The 20,558-nt window shown below is 34.0% G+C and overlaps 4 protein-coding genes across 4 annotated transcripts; all 4 read right to left on the bottom strand.

The window, feature by feature from the left end:
• Nucleotides 1–449: 449 nt before the first annotated feature.
• Nucleotides 450–7,208, bottom strand: LOC145760561 (aconitate hydratase, mitochondrial-like). The gene is made up of 14 exons (XM_082574480.1): nt 7,037–7,208; nt 4,264–4,397; nt 4,091–4,157; nt 3,909–4,019; nt 3,518–3,691; nt 3,085–3,295; nt 2,723–3,018; nt 2,374–2,573; nt 2,250–2,313; nt 1,728–2,186; nt 1,463–1,654; nt 1,237–1,369; nt 1,047–1,168; nt 450–958 (listed from the first exon to the last, which is right to left on the bottom strand). The coding sequence occupies exons 1-14, from the start codon at nt 7,067–7,069 to the stop codon at nt 827–829; spliced, it is 2,328 nt and encodes a 775-aa protein (XP_082430606.1). The 5' UTR covers nt 7,070–7,208; the 3' UTR covers nt 450–826.
• Nucleotides 7,209–7,433: 225 nt separating this feature from the next.
• On the bottom strand, nt 7,434–8,510 carry LOC145760372 (uncharacterized). Its single transcript, XM_082574241.1, has one exon. It carries the CDS (start codon nt 8,508–8,510, stop codon nt 7,542–7,544), a length of 969 nt encoding a protein of 322 aa, XP_082430367.1. The 3' UTR covers nt 7,434–7,541.
• Nucleotides 8,511–8,682: 172 nt separating this feature from the next.
• On the bottom strand, nt 8,683–13,028 carry LOC145759316 (centrosomal protein of 72 kDa-like). Its single transcript, XM_082573121.1, has 12 exons — nt 12,891–13,028; nt 12,197–12,324; nt 11,884–12,138; nt 11,730–11,817; nt 11,534–11,641; nt 11,424–11,457; nt 10,983–11,226; nt 10,542–10,742; nt 9,946–10,083; nt 9,775–9,870; nt 9,578–9,678; nt 8,683–8,934 (listed from the first exon to the last, which is right to left on the bottom strand). Exons 1-12 carry the CDS (start codon nt 12,952–12,954, stop codon nt 8,784–8,786), a joined length of 1,608 nt encoding a protein of 535 aa, XP_082429247.1. The 5' UTR covers nt 12,955–13,028; the 3' UTR covers nt 8,683–8,783.
• Nucleotides 13,029–13,169: 141 nt separating this feature from the next.
• On the bottom strand, nt 13,170–16,569 carry LOC145759150 (embryonic protein UVS.2-like). The gene is made up of 7 exons (XM_082572909.1): nt 16,141–16,569; nt 15,607–15,955; nt 15,160–15,474; nt 14,788–15,028; nt 14,567–14,646; nt 14,365–14,470; nt 13,170–14,080 (listed from the first exon to the last, which is right to left on the bottom strand). Exons 1-7 carry the CDS (start codon nt 16,198–16,200, stop codon nt 13,945–13,947), a joined length of 1,287 nt encoding a protein of 428 aa, XP_082429035.1. The 5' UTR covers nt 16,201–16,569; the 3' UTR covers nt 13,170–13,944.
• Between the last annotated feature and the right edge of the window lie 3,989 nt (nt 16,570–20,558).

The following is a 20,558-nucleotide window of genomic DNA, read 5'->3' as shown; positions in this document are numbered from 1 at the left end:
AACAATCAGTCTTTCACACCAACAACACACCATTTCATTAAAACATCGCAATATTTCCTGTTTCCTGAGATAATAATTCATCAAACGATAACTTCAACAAATATTATTACTTTAATTAAAATAAAACGAACAAATTAAACATAGTCTGACAGTTTATACTAGCTGACTAGTATAATACTATCTGACCATGGACAATATGTTTTCGTCTACCTGTTTGTCTGTACGGTTTTAATTAACACTAACTAACAGAATTTAAATTGAAAATAAACAACAGAAGCTGTCGAACCAGCCTTAAGATTTACCAGATTCAAATCACATCTTTAACATGGAAACTGACATATTTACAAATTTCAATACCATTCGGAACTGAAAAACAGAACTTTAATGCAATGACGTCATCCTTTAAAGTTAATACACGTCACTCAAACTCTTTTGTTGTTTTTTTATTTCCAGGGTTGCCAAAAGTTTTAGTTCGAAAATTAATCCGCCATTTTTGTTTCAACCATTTTAAAATCAGCTTAACTTCAAAGAAAATGGAACATAATGCCCTTATAAACATAATAGTCAAGGCTATATTTTAATAAATTACAAGTCAGCCACCACCTATATTTCACGTTTAAGTGTTGTTTTATAAATGTTTAAATAAAATTTACAAACTTTATAACTTTTTGGGTTAATTTAAACAATAATCACTTAAAGGTAACAAGTAAACCAAAGCAACCTTATCTTGGGTATTACGTTTATAAACAGTGTATTAATAAACCTTTAACATAAACAAAGTAGCAACCAAAACATAAATTTTATTGAACTTTTGTGGAACTGAATTTTAAAGTTTTTGTTTCATTCTGTTGAGAGCCGAACCAGCTTTGAACCATTCAATCTGGCCCTGGTTAAAAGTATGGTTCAACGATATGGTTTCTTGTGAGTTATTCGAGTGAGTTAAAACACATTCCAGGGGCTGCAATTGAAAGCAAAGTTAAACAAAAATAAAATCACACAAATACTTTGTTAAAAAACTGCCAAAAATAAAAATATTTAAAACAAACCTTTCCAGGTTGAAAGTTCTGGAGTCCAACGATCGAGATTTTGTCGTCAGGTTGGATCTTGTCGTAATCCGAGGGGTCATTGAAGGTTAATGGTAACAACCCCTGTTTCTTTAAATTTGTTTCTACAAATATTGAAAATGATAATTGTTTTGGTAAACTTTAATGTATTGCTGTTAACAGTAATAGTTACCATGGATACGAGCAAAGCTCTTGACGATAATAGCTCTGCCACCAAGATGCCGTGGCTCAAGTGCCGCATGCTCACGACTACTCCCCTCCCCATAGTTCTCATCCCCAACCACAACCCAGTTCAGTTTGTTTGCCTTTAAATTAAAAACTTAGTTGGAACTCTGCGTAAGGTTTAAACAAAGTGATGCCAACCACTACACCACACTAGTTACATTGTAAACACTGACCTTATAATGTCTAGCAACATCAGGAACGGCTCCCAGCTCGCCAGTGAGTCGATTGTTGATGCTGTTCGCTTTGTCGTTCTCGATGTTGATGGCTCCGATCAACATGTTGTTCGAGATATTGTCAAGGTGACCTCTAAACTTCAACCAAGGACCGGCCATGCTGATGTGGTCCGTTGTGCATTTACCTTTCACCTGTAAGTTAAACACACAACTTAATACCAGCATTTGTTCAATAGTTACCCGCAAGTTCAATTATGCAACAAACCTTGATAAGCACGGCCATGTCGTTGAGATCTTTTCCATCCCAGACATCGAAAGGTTCCAACAACTGAAGCCTGGTTGACTTTGGATCCACATTGACCTTTACACCCCCCTTACTTGGGTGTTGGTAAGTATCCTCTCCCGGATCAAACCCTCCAGATGGAAGCTCATCCCCACTAGGGGGCTCAAACTTGAACTTTGACCCATCAGGGGCTGTTAAAGTGTCGACCTCTGGGTTGAATCCAAGGTCACCAGCAAACACCAAAGCAGTCACGACCTCTGGTGAGGTCACAAAGGCATGAGTAGCAGGGTTGGCATCGTTTCGACCAGTGAAGTTTCTGTTGTATGATGTAACAATGGTGTTTTTCTCTCCCATAGCAACATCTTTGCGATCCCATTGGCCAATACAAGGTCCACAGGCATTGGCTAAAACAACTCCTCCAACATCTCGGAAGGTTTGGGCCTAAAACAATGTTGGAAACAACTTTAAGAAATAATCTAACTTTTCACATTAAAATACACTTACATATCCATCTCTTTCGATGGTCGCTCGAACTTGCTCAGAACCTGGAGTTATTGTAAAAGCAGCTCTGCAAACAAATTAAATGTTTACACGCACAACTCTCATCATGTGTTACACAAACACTTACTTTGCTTTGATTCCTTTAGCTTTGGCTTGGTTGCAGATGTGCGCTGATCTTCCCATGTCCTCATAACTGGAGTTTGTGCAACTTCCGATCAATCCAACTTTCACTTCGAGGGGCCAACCATTAGTGGTAGCTGCCTGTCTCATGTTCGAACATTGGTTGTACAAGTCTGGTGTGAATGGTCCATTTAGAGCTGGTTTCAACTGTTAACATGGTTTAATATGGTAATTAATAAAACCCAAAAGCTTAATCTGAAGGGCAATGAAAAGCACTTATTCTTCTAATATAGCTCAATTAAATGGGGACAAAAGTCAGTGTTACCAGATTATATTGATTATGACATCACACTTACGTCATTGAGGTTAATCTTAATGAGTTCATCGTAGTGAGCTCCACGGTCAGGGGTTAAATGTTCTTGCATTGAGGTCGCAACATCTGCAATCTCCCTACGATTGGTTGCCTTCAGGTAATCACTCATGCGCGAGTTAAAGGGAAACACTGAAGTGGTTGCACCAATCTCGGCTCCCATGTTGCAGATGGTTCCCATGCCGGTGCAGGAGATGGAGTCTACACCGGGACCATGGTACTCCACGATGGCACCGGTTCCTCCTTTCACTGTCAGGATGTCTGCCACCTTGAGGATCACGTCTATAAAATAAAAACTAATTAATTATCAAGAAACTAATTAAAAACCAAATTATTTGAAAATCTCACCTTTAGGAGAAGCCCACCCCGACAACTCCCCCGTTAGTTCCACTCCAATAACTTTGGGACATTTTAGCTCCCATGGGATGTCAGCCATAACGTCGACAGCATCAGCCCCTCCTACCCCAATACATAACCCCCCTAAACCCCCTCCATTAGGGGTGTGACTGTCCGTGCCAATCAGCAACACACCAGGAAATGCGTAGTTCTCGAGGATGATCTTGAGATAAAATATTTAAGTTTTAAATAAACTAATAATACAAACTAAAGAAAACTCATTAAAACATTGTTTTATTGATTTAAACCCCTAATTATTCTTCAAATTGCATAAACAAAATTCTAACTAATTTAAACCAAGTTCAAATCATAATTTACTTAAATTTAAATCACCCCAACAACAGACATGTTAAACAAACTAAAATAAACACAAGTGAAAACAAACCTGATGAATAATCCCTGATCCTGGCCTCCAAAATCCGACCCCATATTTATCCCCGGCAGTCTGGAGGAAGTCATAAACCTCCTTGTTGATGTCCTTTGCTCTCTTCAGATCCTTCTCTCCTCCTATTTGTGCCTGGATTAAATGATCGCAGTGGATGGTGGATGGAACTGCAACCTGTTATAACATTAAAATAAATTATACAACAAACACTTTTAGAAGTGGTACTTGTGTAGATACCAGACATTAAGCTAAATACTTTTTAATAAATTAATTTTGTTGGCATTTGCTTTTGGCCATTTAAATTAAATTTGCTTTAGTTACAAAAATTGGCATTCAACTATAAAAAAGTCTGGTAGATATATTTATAAGCACAACTATACAACTATATTACCTCTGGCAGTCCACTGCTGATAAACTGAAGCATGGCCATTTGTGCCGTGGCATCTTGCATCGCGACTCGATCTGGTCGCAACTTCAAGTAAGATTCCCCCCGCTTTATGTCCTGGGTTGAATAAGTTTTGGTTAGTGGTTGCAAATCACTTCTGTTATATATTTTATATTAACATGTTTCACCTGATTAACTGGGTCATCTAAATGGCCGTACAAAATCTTTTCACTCAGAGTTAAAGGTCGTTGTAATCTGGAAAAAACAAAGTTTCCTTTTTTATTGTTCTTAAGACAAAGTTAAATATATGAATAAATATGTAATTGCTGGCCAATTAGTTAGTTAATTGGTACAAACAAACCTGTTTCTAACGGTGTTAATGTTTGCCTCCAGCTTGTCGTAAGGAAGCACTCTGTCGCCCTCTAGCTTGCTCATGGCTGCTGTGGCTCGAGCTCGAACGATCGATGATGTGTGAAACAATCTCATGCATTGTGTCTAAAAAAAAAACATTTTTAGGTAAAAGTTGAATCCCAAAAGTAACCAAAACATTTATAACAGCACATTTTAAACCCATGGGTAATGGTAGCACGATATAATGGATTTTTTTATTGTACAAACAATCAGCAGAATAAAGGTGTAACAAAATTTCAAATCAATCCTGCATTACTCTTGAGTCATTTAAACCCTAAAGTTGCATTTAAAGTTGCATTTCTTGCTACTTTTACAGTTTTAAAAGCAAGTTCAAGCCTTTTCCTTGAATCTCATGACCAGGTTAGGTTATTGGTGCCTTAACGGCTGGATCTCTATTAGCGTTGTCCGCCGGTTTAACAAGTATTACCAAAATAAATGCGAAAAAAGGCGAAATTCATAAGTAGAGATTACGGTAAGGTTATAAAAAATTTCCGCATTTATAAACCTGGTAAATGACGCTAATAGAGTAGTACAAATCAGGTCCCTCTAAATAGGCTGTGTGCAATGAAGGTATTATGCAGAGAGGTGTAATTGCATATTGTTAAACTATGCTGGGTTAGTAAATAGCTAATGTGCACAATTAAACGCACACATTTCACTCACTACACTTATTAAACAGGTTGCCAGAAGCTTCGGCCGTGAGAAGCTTCGGCCAGAAGGTTCGGCCTGCAAAAAACGCGGGGGGTCGGTGACGAAATTTCCGCGTAAAATGTCAGCTTAAGACCATATTTTACCGATATTCAAAATAAAATTTGACAAAAAGTATAATACATAAAAAAAATTTAATAAGTTGTTACTTTAAATATATATGTTAGTTTTTAAAATATTTATTTTTTTTTAAATTTTTGTTTCAAAAATGTCTTTTTAAAACGGATTAAAGACGGGCGCTTATGGCCTGCATAATTTTTCATCTAACTGCGGGAAGTCCACGACGTAAAGCCCGCGTTTGATGTTAACGTAAGACCGTATTTTATCGAAATTCAAAATAAAATTTGACAAAAAGTATAATATACAAAAAAATTTTAATTGGTTGTTACCTTAATAACATACGTTAGTTTTTAGAATATTTTTTTTTTTAAATTTATGTTTCAAAAACTAATTTTAAAACGGATTAAAGACAAGTGCTTTAGGCCTTCAAAATTTTACGACGAATCGCTCTCGGCCTGCGAAATTTTTCATTAAACTGCGGGAGTCAAGTTTTTTCAATAAACATCCCCAAGTTTAAAATACAGTTCTTTTTTTACCCCCGGATTCAAACTTTAGTTTATTATTTACCCCCAGATTCAATTTTTAGTTTATCAGTTAACCCCAGCTATAAACTTTAGTTTATTAATAATACTTTAAATGAATTAGTTTATTAAAACCACTAGTTTTAAACTTCAGGTTATAATTTAAAATAGACTAAAAATTCAGCTTATACCAGCTTTACTTTTTAAAATTGGTGCCAAATAGCAAACCGAAAACTCCTAATTCATTTAAAGTAAAAACAAACAAAAAATCCTAAATTTGTTTAACATAAACCAAAATTTTATTTAAAAAAAATTCAATTACTTAACAAAAAACAAACTTTATTTACAAAAAAACAAATTTGTTTTAAAAAAACCTAAAACTTAAAATTAATTAAAAAAAAAAATCTTATTTACAAATACCAAAATTTGATTTATTAAAAACAATTTTTACGTGTTGAAAACTAATAACCTGATAATATAAGTTTAAAATTAATTGGATGTACGCTAGCACGAAATTTTAACCTCAAAAGCGTCCGTCTTTAATGCGTTTCAAAATTACGTTTTCGAAAAAAAATAAATAAATAAATATTCCAAAAATTATCATATATATTTATCTTAACAACAGGTTAAAACTTTTTTAACTATTGTACTTTTTGCCAAATTTCATTTTGAATATTGGTAAAATATGGTTCTGCGTTAAAAGTATACGCGTGCTTTACGTTGCAGACTCCCCGCAGTTTAATGAAAAATTTCGCAGGCCGAGAGCAATTCGTCGTAAAATTTTGAAGGCCTAAAGCACTTGTCTTTAATCCGTTTTAAAAATACATTTTTGAAACAAAAATTAAAAAAAAATAAATATTCTAAAAACTAACATATATATTTAAAGTAACAACTTATTAAATTTTTTTTATGTATTATACTTTTTGTCAAATTTTATTTTGAATATCGGTAAAATATGGTTTTAAGCTGACATTTTACGCGGCAATTTCGTCACCGACCCCCCCCCCCCCCCCCGTTTTTTGCAGGCCGAAGCTTCTGGTCCCCATTAAACACAGCCTAGTTAAAGAGCCCCGTAGAAATCTAATTATCTGAAAAAGTCAGACACAAATTTCTACTAGCAGACTAAAGATTCTGGTAGTTAACATTAACCTTAAAAAATGTTGTTTAATTATAATTTAAATCTTAATTTGATAAAATAAAAAATAATTAGTCAGTTAATTATAAAATGTCACTGTGTGACCCTAATTATCTGAAAAAGTCAGACACAAATTTCTACTAGCAGACTAAAGATTCTGGTAGTTAACATTAACCTTAAAAAATGTTGTTTAATTATAATTTAAATCTTAATTTGATAAAATAAAAAATAATTAGTCAGTTAATTATAAAATGTCACTGTGTGACCAGTAAAAATAAAATAAACACTGACACACTAACCTTTGAACGCACAAGTCTTGTAATTGTCGCCATTTTGTTCACTGACAAAGATGACAAGAAGAAAATAAAATAAACTTTTTACAAAAATATTTTTGGGTTCTTTTATAAACGTTTCAAGGACAAACCTTAGGTCATTAATTGCGACATTTTTTTGCAAATAAAATAAACATGTCGGGGTTAGTGACCTTTAAAATTATTTTGCAATTTTAAAAGTGTTTCTAATTTATTTTTATTCGATAGAACATTAATTTTATTTATTTTAAATAAAACCAATCAAATTAATTTTAAAATTGTTACCATAACAACTATTTACAATATTTTTTTTTTAATTATTAATTTTGTACACAACAATTTCAATTAAAAACAATTTTAACCACTCAAAAAGATTTTTTTACATTTTTTATTTGAGCTAAATTTTTGGAAACACGGCTTAGAAATGTTTTGACGAATTCGCCACCGCTGCATTACTTAATGCGTAACAAATACAATAAATTGAGGATAAAGTTTAAATAATGTTCTTGGTTGCCAAGGATACCGTAGCAACCGGAGCGTTGTTCTGCACTTGTTTCTTCTCCAAGAACGGAAAAAATCGTTTTCTGTAATCTGCGAACGAAAACGTGGTGGCAACGACATTTATGATTGTGTCGTAAGAATAAAGGACAGGGAGGTAGTTGTGTGACGCGTTATCAGGCGGCCCCATGGAGATAATCATGAATATGACGTCACTGACCACACAAATGGTCGAGCAAATGGTTAATCTGACGACGATTTGTTGCAACCTCTGGTTGATGATCCTCTGTGACGAACAAACGTGTTTGATGACGGGGAACAATGTCAATAACAACAAGACAAGTTGAAACAAAGTTGAAATAAAGAACACGATTGGGACCACAACTTTAACGAAACCGGTCAAGCGTTCGGTCACACATTCAGCCTCTATGACGTTTTGTTTCGGCGCACATAAACACGCGATCTGCAACCCACCGAACACCAAGATTCCGGCCAGTGTGACGTCACTAATGTGCTTAACGATGTCACTTTTAAGATGTTGAAGCGGGTTAAGATAAAGTCGACGTTGTCGAATCCAGAGAAGCGAATAAATCGCGGTCCTGGTTGCCACAGCGACAACAACGTTGGTGACGTAAAATATCGAGCAGTAAGTAACTGTTACGTCATAAACAAAAGTTTCAGATTCAAGCCACAGCGATTCTAGAAATAACAAAGCGGAAGTCGACGCGAGAATCAAGTTCGCGATTTTCTGATGTGACGTCATATGCTTGATGACGTAAACAATCGAAACAACTGCGAGGTAACTACTAGCAACCACTAACGTCACGATAATTGTTTGTTCTTTCCAGTTAGCTTGGTAGAAATTACGTCTCGATGACGTCACTGTGATGTCATTATTATAATGATTTGTTGACGATGTTACTGTGACGTCATCAATCTTGTAATAATGATTCGCGGACGACATCTCCACTAACTTAAAACCTGAAACTTTCAAACTAAAACCTTTTTCGAAACTTCGAACTTCGACGCGTTTCCGCTAATACATTTATGACGTCACAAATGCATTCATCGCTGATTTAACTGGTTTATGACGTTGACATTTAAATTCAAAATTAAACTTTATTCAAATACTGCGGAATTTGTCATGTGATTAAACAGATATTGACGTCACAAAGCTAATTAACAAACTACAAACATGACGTCATTTAAATACAAAACGTCACAAACAAAACTAAAGTCATATTTCCCCGTTGATAAAATGTCGATCTAACTTGGTGGCGCTACGGAGTTTGTCGTAACTCCACTTAAGTTGCTCTATCTCCCCCCTGTGGCGAGATTTAGCGTCCTCTAACTCGTTCAGGAGATGGTCGTTTGTTGAAACCAGCGAGCTACAAAATATGTGAAAGCTTTAGCGTAATAAAGGGAGGGTTTAGCGTAATAAAGGGAGGGTGAGATTTAACTTACCGGTGGCTTTCCTGCAACATGGTGGCAAGCGTAATAAAGGGAGGGTTTAGCGTAATAAAGGGAGGGTGAGATTTAACTTACCGGTGGCTTTCCTGCAACATGGTAGCAAGCGTAATAAAGGGAGGGTTTAGCGTAATAAAGGGAGGGTGAGATTTAACTTACCGGTGGCTTTCCTGCAACATGGTGGCAAGCGTAATAAAGGGAGGGTTTAGCGTAATAAAGGGAGGGTGAGATTTAACTTACCGGTGGCTTTCCTGCAACATGGTGGCAAGCGTAATAAAGGGAGGGTTTAGCGTAATAAAGGGAGGGTGAGATTTAACTTACCGGTGGCTTTCCTGCAACATGGTGGCAAGCGTAATAAAGGGAGGGTTTAGCGTAATAAAGGGAGGGTGAGATTTAACTTACCGGTGGCTTTCCTGCAACATGGTGGCAAGCGTAATAAAGGGAGGGTTTAGCGTAATAAAGGGAGGGTGAGATTTAACTTACCGGTGGCTTTCCTGCAACATGGTGGCAAGCGTAATAAAGGGAGGGTTTAGCGTAATAAAGGGAGGGTGAGATTTAACTTACCGGTGGCTTTCCTGCAACATGGTGGCAAGTTTGTTCATTTTTTCACTCTCTTCCAACCTTCTTCTCAACTTCTCTACTTCCCCTTTTTCATGTCTCTCTTCCTATTGATCAAATTCCAGCAATAAGGTTAGTAGTTATCCTACAACTCTAGTGATTATGACATCACAACCACACTAACAATGACATCACAGACTTACTTTGTTGTCATCTAGTTGTTGCTGTAAGTTGTCGATTTTAGTTCTTAATATTTTGTTGTCGCTTAAAGTTAATTGAAGTCTTTGTTTCGTGGAATCCTGCAAAGTTAAATAAACATGAATTTATTTAATTACTGGTGCTCTTAATTAATTTTAATAATTAATTAAATTTACAAGTTCTTTGTTGAGGTGTGTTGTTTTATCCTCAATTTGTTGATTTTCTTTTGATTTATCCTCACTGCGCCCTTCGTCAACTTTTTGTCGAAGGTCAAATATTTCTTGTTCTTGTTTTGCAACTTTGTCGTGGAGAACCTTAAAGTAAAAATATCAATTAATAAAAACTATTGTTTAATGTTCTAACCCTTCTGCTAATTGAGAAGCAAAGCTTGTTGCCCAAATTTTGTCTTAAGATCAGATTACTGACGTAGTAATAACATTAACTTCTTTAAAAAATTGACTTAACAAAAATCTTTAAAAAATTGTCTTAAAAAAATCTTTAAAAAATTGACTTAAAAAAAATCTTTAAAAAATTGTCTTAAAAAAATCTTTAAAAAATTGACTTAAAAAAATCTTTAAAAAATTGACTTAAAAAATCTTTAAAAAATTGACTTAAAAAAATCTTTAAAAAATTGACTTAAAAAAATCTTTAAAAAATTGACTTAAAAAAATCTTTAAAAAATTGACCTAAAAAAATCTTTAAAAAATTGACTTAAAAAATCTTGTGGTAAAGCAAATTATAACTTAAAAGCATTTCTTTAACTTCTGCCCACCTTGACTTGCACTTGCCTGGCCTGCACCAACTCTCTCTCGTACTCATCCAACGGAGCTTGGATCAAACTCTGAAACTTCTGGTTGTAATGCAGCGACTTTGTCCCGTTCCAATATCGATCAACCGTGTCCAACATGGACTCGATGAAGCGAATCTGAACGAGGTTTTTACGTCGGCTTACTTCCTGGGAAGTTGTCGAGTCCTGAGGATAAACAATAAAACAATGTCATGGTTTGGTGATTACAACAAGTGGCTTCACTACATGAAGTCCTGGGTTCAATATCCACTGCTTATTTTTATGTTGCAACATTCTAAGTGTGGTTTAAATAGAATAAGTTAATTTTAAGACCTAAAACAATTAGCAGATTAATTAGCAACCAATTATATTTATTATTTTAACGCAATAACATAACTTCTTGATTTTACACAAAATAATTTTTACCCCAAAATTTAGTTTTTTTCCCTCTGGTAAACTTTGAAAATCCACCTCAGAAGTGGGCGGGGTCTCAAGTGACATCTGATTAAAAGGTGGTGTTTGATTGGTGGGTGGAGTTTGATTGACAGTTGGGTGTGGGGTGAAGTTTGCAACACTTTTAAACTTGGAATAAGCTTCTTCTTCGTCGAGGAAATTTAAATTCTCGTCGTTATCTAAATTGTAAGCTCTCTGCTGCTTTGTGTGGCCCGATCTTTAATAATTAAATATTACGTTTAGAAGACTGTGCAATATTTTCAACATCGATTTAACTTTATTTTACTAAAAAAAAATTGAAACACTGAACAAAATAAACAAAGTATTAAATATACATTGAAAAAAATAATCAATAATTTTAAAAATGCTGAACAAAATTATTATACTAAACGTATTTACAAATTAAAAACTGACCTCTTCTCTTCCTTCCTCACAAGCTTGACTAAATCTAAAAATTTGAAAACCGTTACTTTATTGTGATGTCACAGACTAGTGTTATTACTCCTATTATGACATCACAATACCTTCTTTATTGTGTAGTTGAGCTCCCATTGTTGGTTTCTGTTTTGTAGATTGTTTTGATTTTGTGACATAATCAATGACATCATCTGTGACATCATCATCTGTGATCACTGAAGCACAAAATAAAAAACTAAATAATATATTTCGAATTCACATTACCACAAATAAAAATAAATTTGTGAGGATAAATAAGAATACCTGAGGGTTTCCGGGTAAATTTTTTGACTTGTTCGATTCTTGGTTGTTTTTGTTTTGCTTCCGATTCGAACATTTCCCGCTCAGGTGACTTCAAGGTCATAAAAACAAAACGAGTTTAAAAACACTTCTTTGGAGTTAAAAAATTTAAACTAACCTGAACCGAAGTAAAATGTAAGATGGCTGCCTTCCTTTCACTCTCCCTGACTGGACGGTCATCAAGTCGTCGTAGCAACGGCAACATGTGGGCGATAAAGAGTCGGTAGTCGGGTTCGTTTCCTGTGACCGGGTTCAACCTGAGGTCAACTTCTCTTAGGTTCTGGTTGGCACGGAGACGAAATATTTCTTTTAGGTTCTCGATCTTATTGTAGTAGAGGTTCAGTTGTTCAAGCAGGTTTAAGTGATCCAGACCCTTGAACATTTTAAGGAATTTTAATATTTTTAAATAACTAACAAAACAGAATGTTTACCTTTAAGGATGTGATATTATTCTTGGAAAGATCAAGATTTTGAATCCTTGAAAAACTTAACAGGGAAAACCCCAAAGATGAGATCTTCTCATGGTAGGTTCCGGGCAATGAAAGTGATTTGACATCATCTGAAATATAATATTTAGTTTAAAATAAACTGACTGTTTACTAAGTAAGTTTTGCAGTCAGGGCAATTTGCTCTTTAGTAAGCAATTATTCGCAAGAACTCTTAAAGCTCTGTTAGCGTCATCTGCCCTGTTTAAAAGGACGAAGTAAAATCGATTATAAAGTGCAATGAAAATTAGGAAAAGGTTTAAAAATTCAGTCCTTTTCCGCATTCAGCGATTTTTTGTTAACATTTACATAAGGCCTCAATATTTCCCTCAACAATTTCCTTTATCCCGTATTTTAATACTGCCCGTGTAAACCTGGTGAACAGTGCAATTAAAGCTCTAAAATATTTATGAAACCTTCAAACCTAATTGGTATTGTTGGTCACTGATTCAGCAACAACACTTATTATAACCATGCCCAAGTAATGTGTAGTTTAACAACCATCCATAAGCTTTATAACAGAGTAGTGAACATAACACTGACATGTAAAATATATTTTCCTTGGGCAGTTGGGGCTAATAACAAAGATACACGATGCAAAAAAACAATGAAATTAAAACAAAAATAAAACGGAATTTACCCAAATTATCGTGGTCCAACTTAATTCTTTCCTTAATCCAATCTTCATTAATTTCCAAACTCATTTCAACTTTTAACCAACTAACTTCTAGTTATTTGATAGTCAGGTCGTCACTAATATCTTTATAAACATAAAAATGTATTAAAAAACAAAATTTTAAAATTTCAGAATTCAACGTTTTTCTGAATTACTACAAAGCTTTACGCCTGACTGAATACGGTTCATAATTTGCCGCTGTTTGTTTTTAATTACTTTATCCTCGATATTTTAAACCGGAAATCAACTTTTTAGCATTTTATTTCAAGTATAGCATAATAATTTAAGCAAATAAAAATATTACTTTGCCTAAATCGAATAATTACGAAAATATAAATGAGCAAAATTTCAAGAACAAACAAAAAACCCAACAAATAGTTTCGGTCACAGTGCAAAAGCGCAAACAAAATGTGAAAAAAAAATATCAACATTTTAAATATAAATAAATTCTTTATAAATACACAAAATATGACTTACATCAAAAACAATCAAAAAACATGAAATTTATGACAATAATATTGAAGTAATTTAATTGAAAATGTATTGGGAACTATTTCTTTCTATGAGTACTGGATAGGAACTTATTTTTAAACCATTTGTGTTTACAAGAAGTACGAAGAATGGCAAAGCAATATAAGTTTAAAGAATCCACAAAATGTAGTGTCATATTCTTTTAGTGTTAATAGAGTAATAATAGGGTACAAAATCGGAATAAACACAAAAACTGTAAAGTAACTGCCACGTTAATTGTCTAATAAGTGAAAATAAACAATGTTAAACAGCAACAATGTAACAATATAAAACACATGGTTTTCGTGTGAAATGTTACGATAAGCGCCTTTGCTTTAAAACTCAGCAATATTCTAAGATTCTGTGTGTTAGGAGGCACAAATATATCGGAATTAAATATTGAAATTATGCAGAAATATTCAACTTGGTTGTTTGTGTTGTGCTAGAAGCTGTCACCAAGTACTAAGTAAAAAGTGCAAAGTTTTTATTTACTATCTTGCTCGAAACTCTATAACCTGAATATCTCGTCACTAGGTGTCCTTCTCACGATCCTCCCGTGTTTTTTAAACTCGATGGAATCGGTGGAAGACAGAAGAGTGTTCACATCGCTTCGAGCATCTTCGTCTCGCAACCGGATGTTGAATCTACAAGAAATTAAAAAAAAAAATTCAATAAGAATGATATTTTTACAGTCTTAATGACAAGGTAGCAAGGTTAAAAATCACCTAAAGCTTATTTACATTATCACAAACAACAAATTATGTTAATTATCATACTATGATATCATTATTTGATTAATTATAAACTTTGATAATTAATTTTAAAAATATTAAACTGTAAACATTGCGATAATGATTTAACAAATGTAGTATAACATTAAACTATGACATCATAAAAAAATGGTGACAAATTATGACATCACAACCACCTTTTATTTTGTCGTCTCCAATGAACAAATGCAATTATCAGAAATATTCCGAAAACAATGACGACGACGCCGATAATGGATCCAATTACAACACCAGACACAGCAGCTAAAAAAAATTGAAATAAAGACTCATTTTAGTTTTCACTTTTACCAAACTGACAAAAAATTCATTTTTTAATAAAAATAAAAAGTTTTAGCTTACCAGGATTTGCGATGAATTGATTGTCGTCACTTGATGTTGTACTAGCTATACTCACTGTGGTTGGTGTAGTGGTGCTTTCCCTAAAATAGAAAATTTCGGTTTTAAACAGAGACCCAATGTTACATAGCCTCATGACAAAATAAATTTAACATATTTTTAAAATGCAACTAAACTAAATAATTTGTTTTAAAATTTTATTTTCTAATTTAAACAAAACTTACTTCTTAGTGGTTGTGGTTGTTGAGCTAGTTGTGGGAGCTTTGCTTGTTGTTGTAGGTTTTGTTGTTGTTGTAGGTTTTGTTGTTGTTGTTGTAAGTTTTGTTGTGCTTGTCGAAGTAGTCGTTGTTGGTGTTGTTGTTGTGGATTCACCTACGACGTTGTAGTTGAGGGAAAATCCTTTTTCGGCTTTGGACAATCCCTCAGAAGAAGAGGTTGTTACCAAGACAACCAGCATTGTGGGCTCTAAAATAAATAGAAAATGTTTATAGTTGTTTCAATTTCCATTAAAAATAGTTTAAATAGCTTAACAAAAAATGCTAACACAACAAATAAAGTAATTAATAAACAGAATACATTTTAAAAAATGAACTAACTTGTTGAACTGAGCATCCTTCCTTTTAACCTATTCTGGTCCAGACCACACAAACTATCCTCGAAGATTGTCGGTGCATTGATGTTGTCTCCGTCGTACAACACAACTTTGTTGTTGTCGCAGGTTGAACCACCGAGCTCCAAACTTGTGAACTCAAGGTTAATGTTTCCAGTCTGACTGGGACTCTGTATGATCCATGTACAGTTCAAGTTGGCTTCAAAGTTGATTGGAAACCCTGGTGATTGAATATTGCACGAGGTTTCTTGCAGTGTTCCCCCGCATAAATTTTGTCGACAAACTTCACTGGTTTTCTGGACTAAAATAAAAATTTACTACATATTAGGTTTACATTTTTGTTTTTATTTTCTTTTAAAAATATCATAAATTAACTTAGGTTTAAAAACAATATAAATTTATTAAAAATCTTTAACTTAAAGGGAAAACGAACCAGTTTTGTAGGTAGCCAAAAATCCTTGGGTGCCCAGTGAAAATTCGTGAGAACTGAAAGTAACGGTCATGTACCGTCCCGAACTTTCCATCACTTGAGGCGTTGTCTCCCCACATAACAGGGTACCAAGAGAGGGACTTTCCACTTGGTTACCATCCTGGATTCGAACATGATCGGAGTCACAATCATTTTCATCAAATGCTTCAATGTCAAAGTCTTTAAAAGTCAAGATGACCTGGGAGTCAGCCGGTGCTTCAATAATCCATTTACAAGTTGTTCCAGATGGGTAAGCATCTGGGTAATTTGGGGTTGAAAATTGACCCGCTGTGCCAGTGAGTTTGCCCCCACACTACAAGTAAAATGTAATTACGGTAAAATTTAAACAAGATGCCATTAAAAACTGGTAAAGTCAGAAAATTAAGTCACAAACTGATCCTGTCAGCTTAAATGTAAAACTTTAAAATTTCAAATTACCTTTGTTTACAAATCAATATTTAATTAAAAACAAAGTCTACTACAAAACAAACTTCTTACCTCTTGTGTAAATGTTTGTCGTGCTAATAAAACAATTAAAACGAACTTCCAAGCAAACATTCTATGTGCTTAAATGTTATCCTAAAATAAACCAGTTGGCACGCTTCCACACGACTTTTAAAAACTTCTGTTAAAATAAGATGTGGTATATTTAAAGTTTGAAACTCGATGAAGGAAGTAAACAACGCCCTTCAGCACATAAATAATATAAATTAACTTTTTCCTTAATTTGACATTTTTGTTGGGCGCTCCCACATACTTATAATATACTGCGATGTGAAATACTGCGACACTATATTTTAAACCTGTTTCCTGCCAATTTATCTAATTCATCACTAACATTAACAGATCCAACTGTTTATAAATTAATTAATTAACGTTCCCATTATGATATCATTTGTTAATATTTTTGTTTTTAGTTCGTTTTTGCCCCGAAAAAAAATCGAAATTTCACCGAATTTAACGACCCGGCGTAATTTACTATAAATGCGGCACCGAACATCACGCTATTTATTTCAACCAATCAGAGCTCTGAAACTATGGTGACGTAATCTTGAATGGCAGAAACGGAAAGAAATTGTTTACAAAAATTTCAAAAATTTCCTTGTTTAAATATAGTAAAAAATGGTAAAAATATAAACTTAAATACAACAAAGTAATTTAGAATCTTTTAACTTTAATATATCATTTTAAATGAATTAAATTTAATTAATATTTTAATAACTAAGGCGCAAAATTTAAAATATTAGTGAAATTTAACGGAATTATCAACCTTCTAAACCCTAAACTAATTCAAACTGAACATAAATTATTTCATTAAAAACTTTCGTCGCTAAGAAATCTGAGTAAACAAAAACTCATTGACGGACTCCTTGTGATGTCATAACTATGTAAATAGAAACACAATCGTACGATTGTCGTTAGGAGAACCACCGCGACGTTCAAAGTACAAAACTCAACAACCTCGGATACGATGACGTAACGGACGTGACGTCACCACATCACCTGATCGATCACATGACTCGGACATATGTTAATTGTGACGTAACATATGGTAAACAAGAACGACAACATTTATGACCTATTTGTCGCTTTTTACGGCGATTAATGACGTCATAATTCGATAACATCGCGGTCATTGAATCCATTGTGTTCGAGAACAAGTCGACTTAAAGATAAAACTAAGTTAATTTGGTGTTCATCTTTAGAATAAGTAAACACCATTAACCTGTTACTGAAAAACGCTACAACGTACCAGCAGTGGGAATCGAACTCGGGCGAGTTATTCAACCTCGTTCAATGGTAATTCGTTCCACAAAACATTAACTTCGTAACGTTAATTAGTTAAACGGAAAGTAACGATCGATAACCGTTAACGTTAAAATTTAATTAAAACAAACAAAGTAACAACCCTTTTTAAAAAAAAACGGTAATTTTTATCTTAGTTAATATTTAAACTAAGCAAATGTAAATTGTTTTTAAAGCTGTCATAATGGCCATCTAGCGACGGAAGTTTTTAAAAATGTCATAACGGCCATCTATTTTTTTTTTTTTTTTTTTTTTTTTTTTATTCGACACACAGTACAACACAGGAAAGAATAGCGTAGCACGTAGTAGTACATATCAAAAAACAAATATTAAAAATTTTAAATAGCTAAATACAAACATAAACATAGTTTAAGGCAAAGTTGACCATTTTGTAAAAAATTTTTCCATTTTTTTAAATTTTTTATAACGATACAAATCACAATCTCTTAAGCTGGTTACAAAAAAAATAAGTTCCCTAATTGTTGGTGTCCGTTCAGCATATTTACAAATATAAACAATATATCTAGAGCATAATAATAATAAATTAATTAACGAATGAGAGTGATCATGCGAGACCACTCTAAACAAACGTTCGCTGTTAGAAATAATTAAAGGAAGTCTTAATGTGGCCGCAATCCAGGATATGGCATCTTCCCAGAACACGTTGGTTACTGGGCATTTACAAAAAATATGGTAAATGGTCTCACTTTCGGCTTTACAAAAGGAACATACAGGCGTGGTCTTCACCCCAAACGCAAAGAGAGCATCGTTAGTAACTATGGCCCTAAGGTTTAATTTAATTTGAAAAGATCGCAGTCTAGTCGTCAAACTTGTGTCCGCAGTTAGTTTATAGACTGATTTCCATACGTGTTCGTTTAAACTCGGGTCGTTAATAGTAGATTGCCATTTTAATTTTTGTTTTATCGGAGTTTTTGTATTATTTAATTGGTAATTGTAAATAGACTTAACTGTACCGCCGTATGTTTTAAGAAAAAGTAAAATATCATCTATGTATTTTAATCCTGAGCGCGTGTTATTGTTAAAATAAGAGTCGTCAACATATGGTAGCTTGGATTTTAGTTTTATATAAAAAATGTAATCGTCATTTGTATTTCCAATGTTATATTTTGAAACTAGGTCGCTAAATTCAATGTGTTCGCCATTGTTTGTATATAGTTGTGAGAGGTAGGTCAATCCACGTTGTAGCCAGTTGGGGTTAAAGAGATATTTTCCTCGATATTTAGTGGTCTTATTAAGAAATATTGGTTCGGCGACATCGTCAGGTGGTAACATTATTTTTAATAGTTGTGCTGTTGTTCGTAAGTTACGAAGCGGTAAAATCCTCGTTATGTCTTTATGGTTGTAAATCAGTTCATATTAATTCCTCCCTCTTTATAATGAAGATGTAGTGTTTCGCGTTTCACACGTTCCCATTTGGAACCCCAAATAAAAACAAACAATTTTCTTTTTAATTTTGCCAAAAAAGCCTTTGGTGGCAACACTGGTACAACGCTAAGTTTATATATTAAAGTAGGTATAACTAGGCTTTTGATTATTGTTGTTTTTCCGATTAAAGTAAGGCCCCGTGAGGACCAGATTTGAAGTATGTTTGCAATTTTGTTAAGTGTTTCGCTAAAGTTTAAGTTGAAGAATTGTTTATCACTAATGTATTTGGAAATCGGTATGCAAACGCCCAAATATTTAATGTTATCCGACGGCCATTGAAGGCCAGCGGAGGCGAAGGGATGATCTTGGTTATTTCTACTTGCGCCAATATAAAAGGCTTGGCATTTTTCTATGTTCATCTTACACCCGGAGATGTCCCCGAAAAGATTTACAGTTTCAAAGACTTTATCAAATTCATCCGAGTCACCGTTGAGAAACACCAAAGTGTCATCAGCTAAGAGCGATACTTTAAGCCGGTCTTCGTTTATTTTAATACCTTGAATAGATTTGTTGGTTCGTATTGCCGTTGCCAGACATTCTATGCAAAGAACAAACAGCGTTGGTGATAACGGATCGCCCTGGCGCACCCCCCTCTGTATAGGAAAATAGCTGGATACAAAATTATTATTGATAACTGAGCATTTAGGCCATCTATAAAATGTATTTAACCATGATAGTACATATGGGCCAAATCCAAATTGTATTAGAACCTCTTTCATGAAGACCCAGTCTAAGGTATCAAAAGCTTTATATATATCTAGGGCAATAATCGCCCCAGGAAGATTTAAATTATCCACATAATCAATAACATTGAATATAAGTCTTAGATTTTCCCCTATATATCTGCCCGGTATAAACCCAGTCTGGTCTAGATCATCGATGTGCTGTTTAATTCTAGAGTTAATTAATTTAGCTAGTATTTTATAGTCTGCATTTAGTAGGGTTATAGGTCTATAGTTTATGGCAAAAAGAGTATCTTTGTTCGGTTTAGCTATTAAGGTAACCACACCTTGGCATTGAGATTCACTTAAAGTGCCGGTGGCCTGCGAATATTTATAACATTTAAGTAATGGGTCCTGCAACTCTGACCAAAATTTTGAATAAAATTCAATAGGAAACCCATCAGGGCCAGGAGATTTGTTTGTTTTCATACTTTTCATGCTTTTATGGCACTCATTTTTACTTATAAGAGACTCGGTTGTAGTTCTTTGGGGCTCTGATAGCTTCGGCAGGTTAAGGTTTGTTAGAAAGTGTCGGATTTTATCCAACGGATATATATCTTTTTTCCGAGCAAACAAGTTTTTATAAAATATCGAGAGCTCTTTTAAAATAGAATGTTGGTCCGTCAAAATGGAATTTTGAACTTTTAATCGGTTAATAATTTTTTTATTTCCGTGGCGCTTTTCTAAATTTAAAAAATATTTCGTGTTCTTTTCACCTTCTTCCGCCCACTTTGCTCTAGACCGAACAATCGCAGCCTTTGTACGATTCATTGCTAGATTGTTAATTTTTTGTTTACAATTGTTAATTAGGCGCCATTGATTTTCGTTTTTTAAGGTTCCATCGTTAAGAAAGGAATTTTCCAGTTTAATTAATTCCGCTTCAAGGCGAATTTCCTGTTTAATAAATTGTTTACTTTTATATGAGGAATATGCAATAGACAC

Source organism: Corella eumyota, chromosome 7 (genome assembly GCF_963082875.1).
Source record: "Corella eumyota chromosome 7, kaCorEumy4.1, whole genome shotgun sequence".
Classification (NCBI taxonomy): domain Eukaryota; kingdom Metazoa; phylum Chordata; class Ascidiacea; order Phlebobranchia; family Corellidae; genus Corella; species Corella eumyota.
This window is presented reverse-complemented; position numbering and strand designations above follow the sequence as displayed.

What these genes read in the sequence shown, in the direction of transcription:
- LOC145760561 (XM_082574480.1), bottom strand. Translation starts at nt 7,069, where the DNA reads ATGGCGACAATTACAAGACTTGTGCGTTCAAAG. An exon ending in GCTAAAGGAATCAAAGCAAA is followed by an intron (nt 2,314 to 2,373) that starts GTAAGTGTTTGT and finishes ATTTGTTTGCAG; the next exon opens with AGCTGCTTTTACAATAACTC. An exon ending in CCATCGAAAGAGATGGATAT is followed by an intron (nt 2,187 to 2,249) that starts GTAAGTGTATTT and finishes ACATTGTTTTAG; the next exon opens with GCCCAAACCTTCCGAGATGT.
- LOC145759150 (XM_082572909.1), bottom strand. Translation starts at nt 16,200, where the DNA reads ATGTTTGCTTGGAAGTTCGTTTTAATTGTTTTATTAGCACGACAAACA. An exon ending in ACAACCACAACCACTAAGAA is followed by an intron (nt 14,647 to 14,787) that starts GTAAGTTTTGTT and finishes TTTCTATTTTAG; the next exon opens with GGAAAGCACCACTACACCAA. An exon ending in TGGAGACGACAAAATAAAAG is followed by an intron (nt 14,081 to 14,364) that starts GTGGTTGTGATG and finishes AATTTCTTGTAG; the next exon opens with ATTCAACATCCGGTTGCGAG.
- LOC145760372 (XM_082574241.1), bottom strand. Translation starts at nt 8,510, where the DNA reads ATGTCGTCCGCGAATCATTATTACAAGATTGATGACGTCACAGTAACA.
- LOC145759316 (XM_082573121.1), bottom strand. Translation starts at nt 12,954, where the DNA reads ATGAGTTTGGAAATTAATGAAGATTGGATTAAGGAAAGAATTAAGTTG. An exon ending in GTTGGACCACGATAATTTGG is followed by an intron (nt 12,325 to 12,890) that starts GTAAATTCCGTT and finishes ATTATATTTCAG; the next exon opens with ATGATGTCAAATCACTTTCA. An exon ending in ATTTACCCGGAAACCCTCAG is followed by an intron (nt 11,642 to 11,729) that starts GTATTCTTATTT and finishes TTTGTGCTTCAG; the next exon opens with TGATCACAGATGATGATGTC.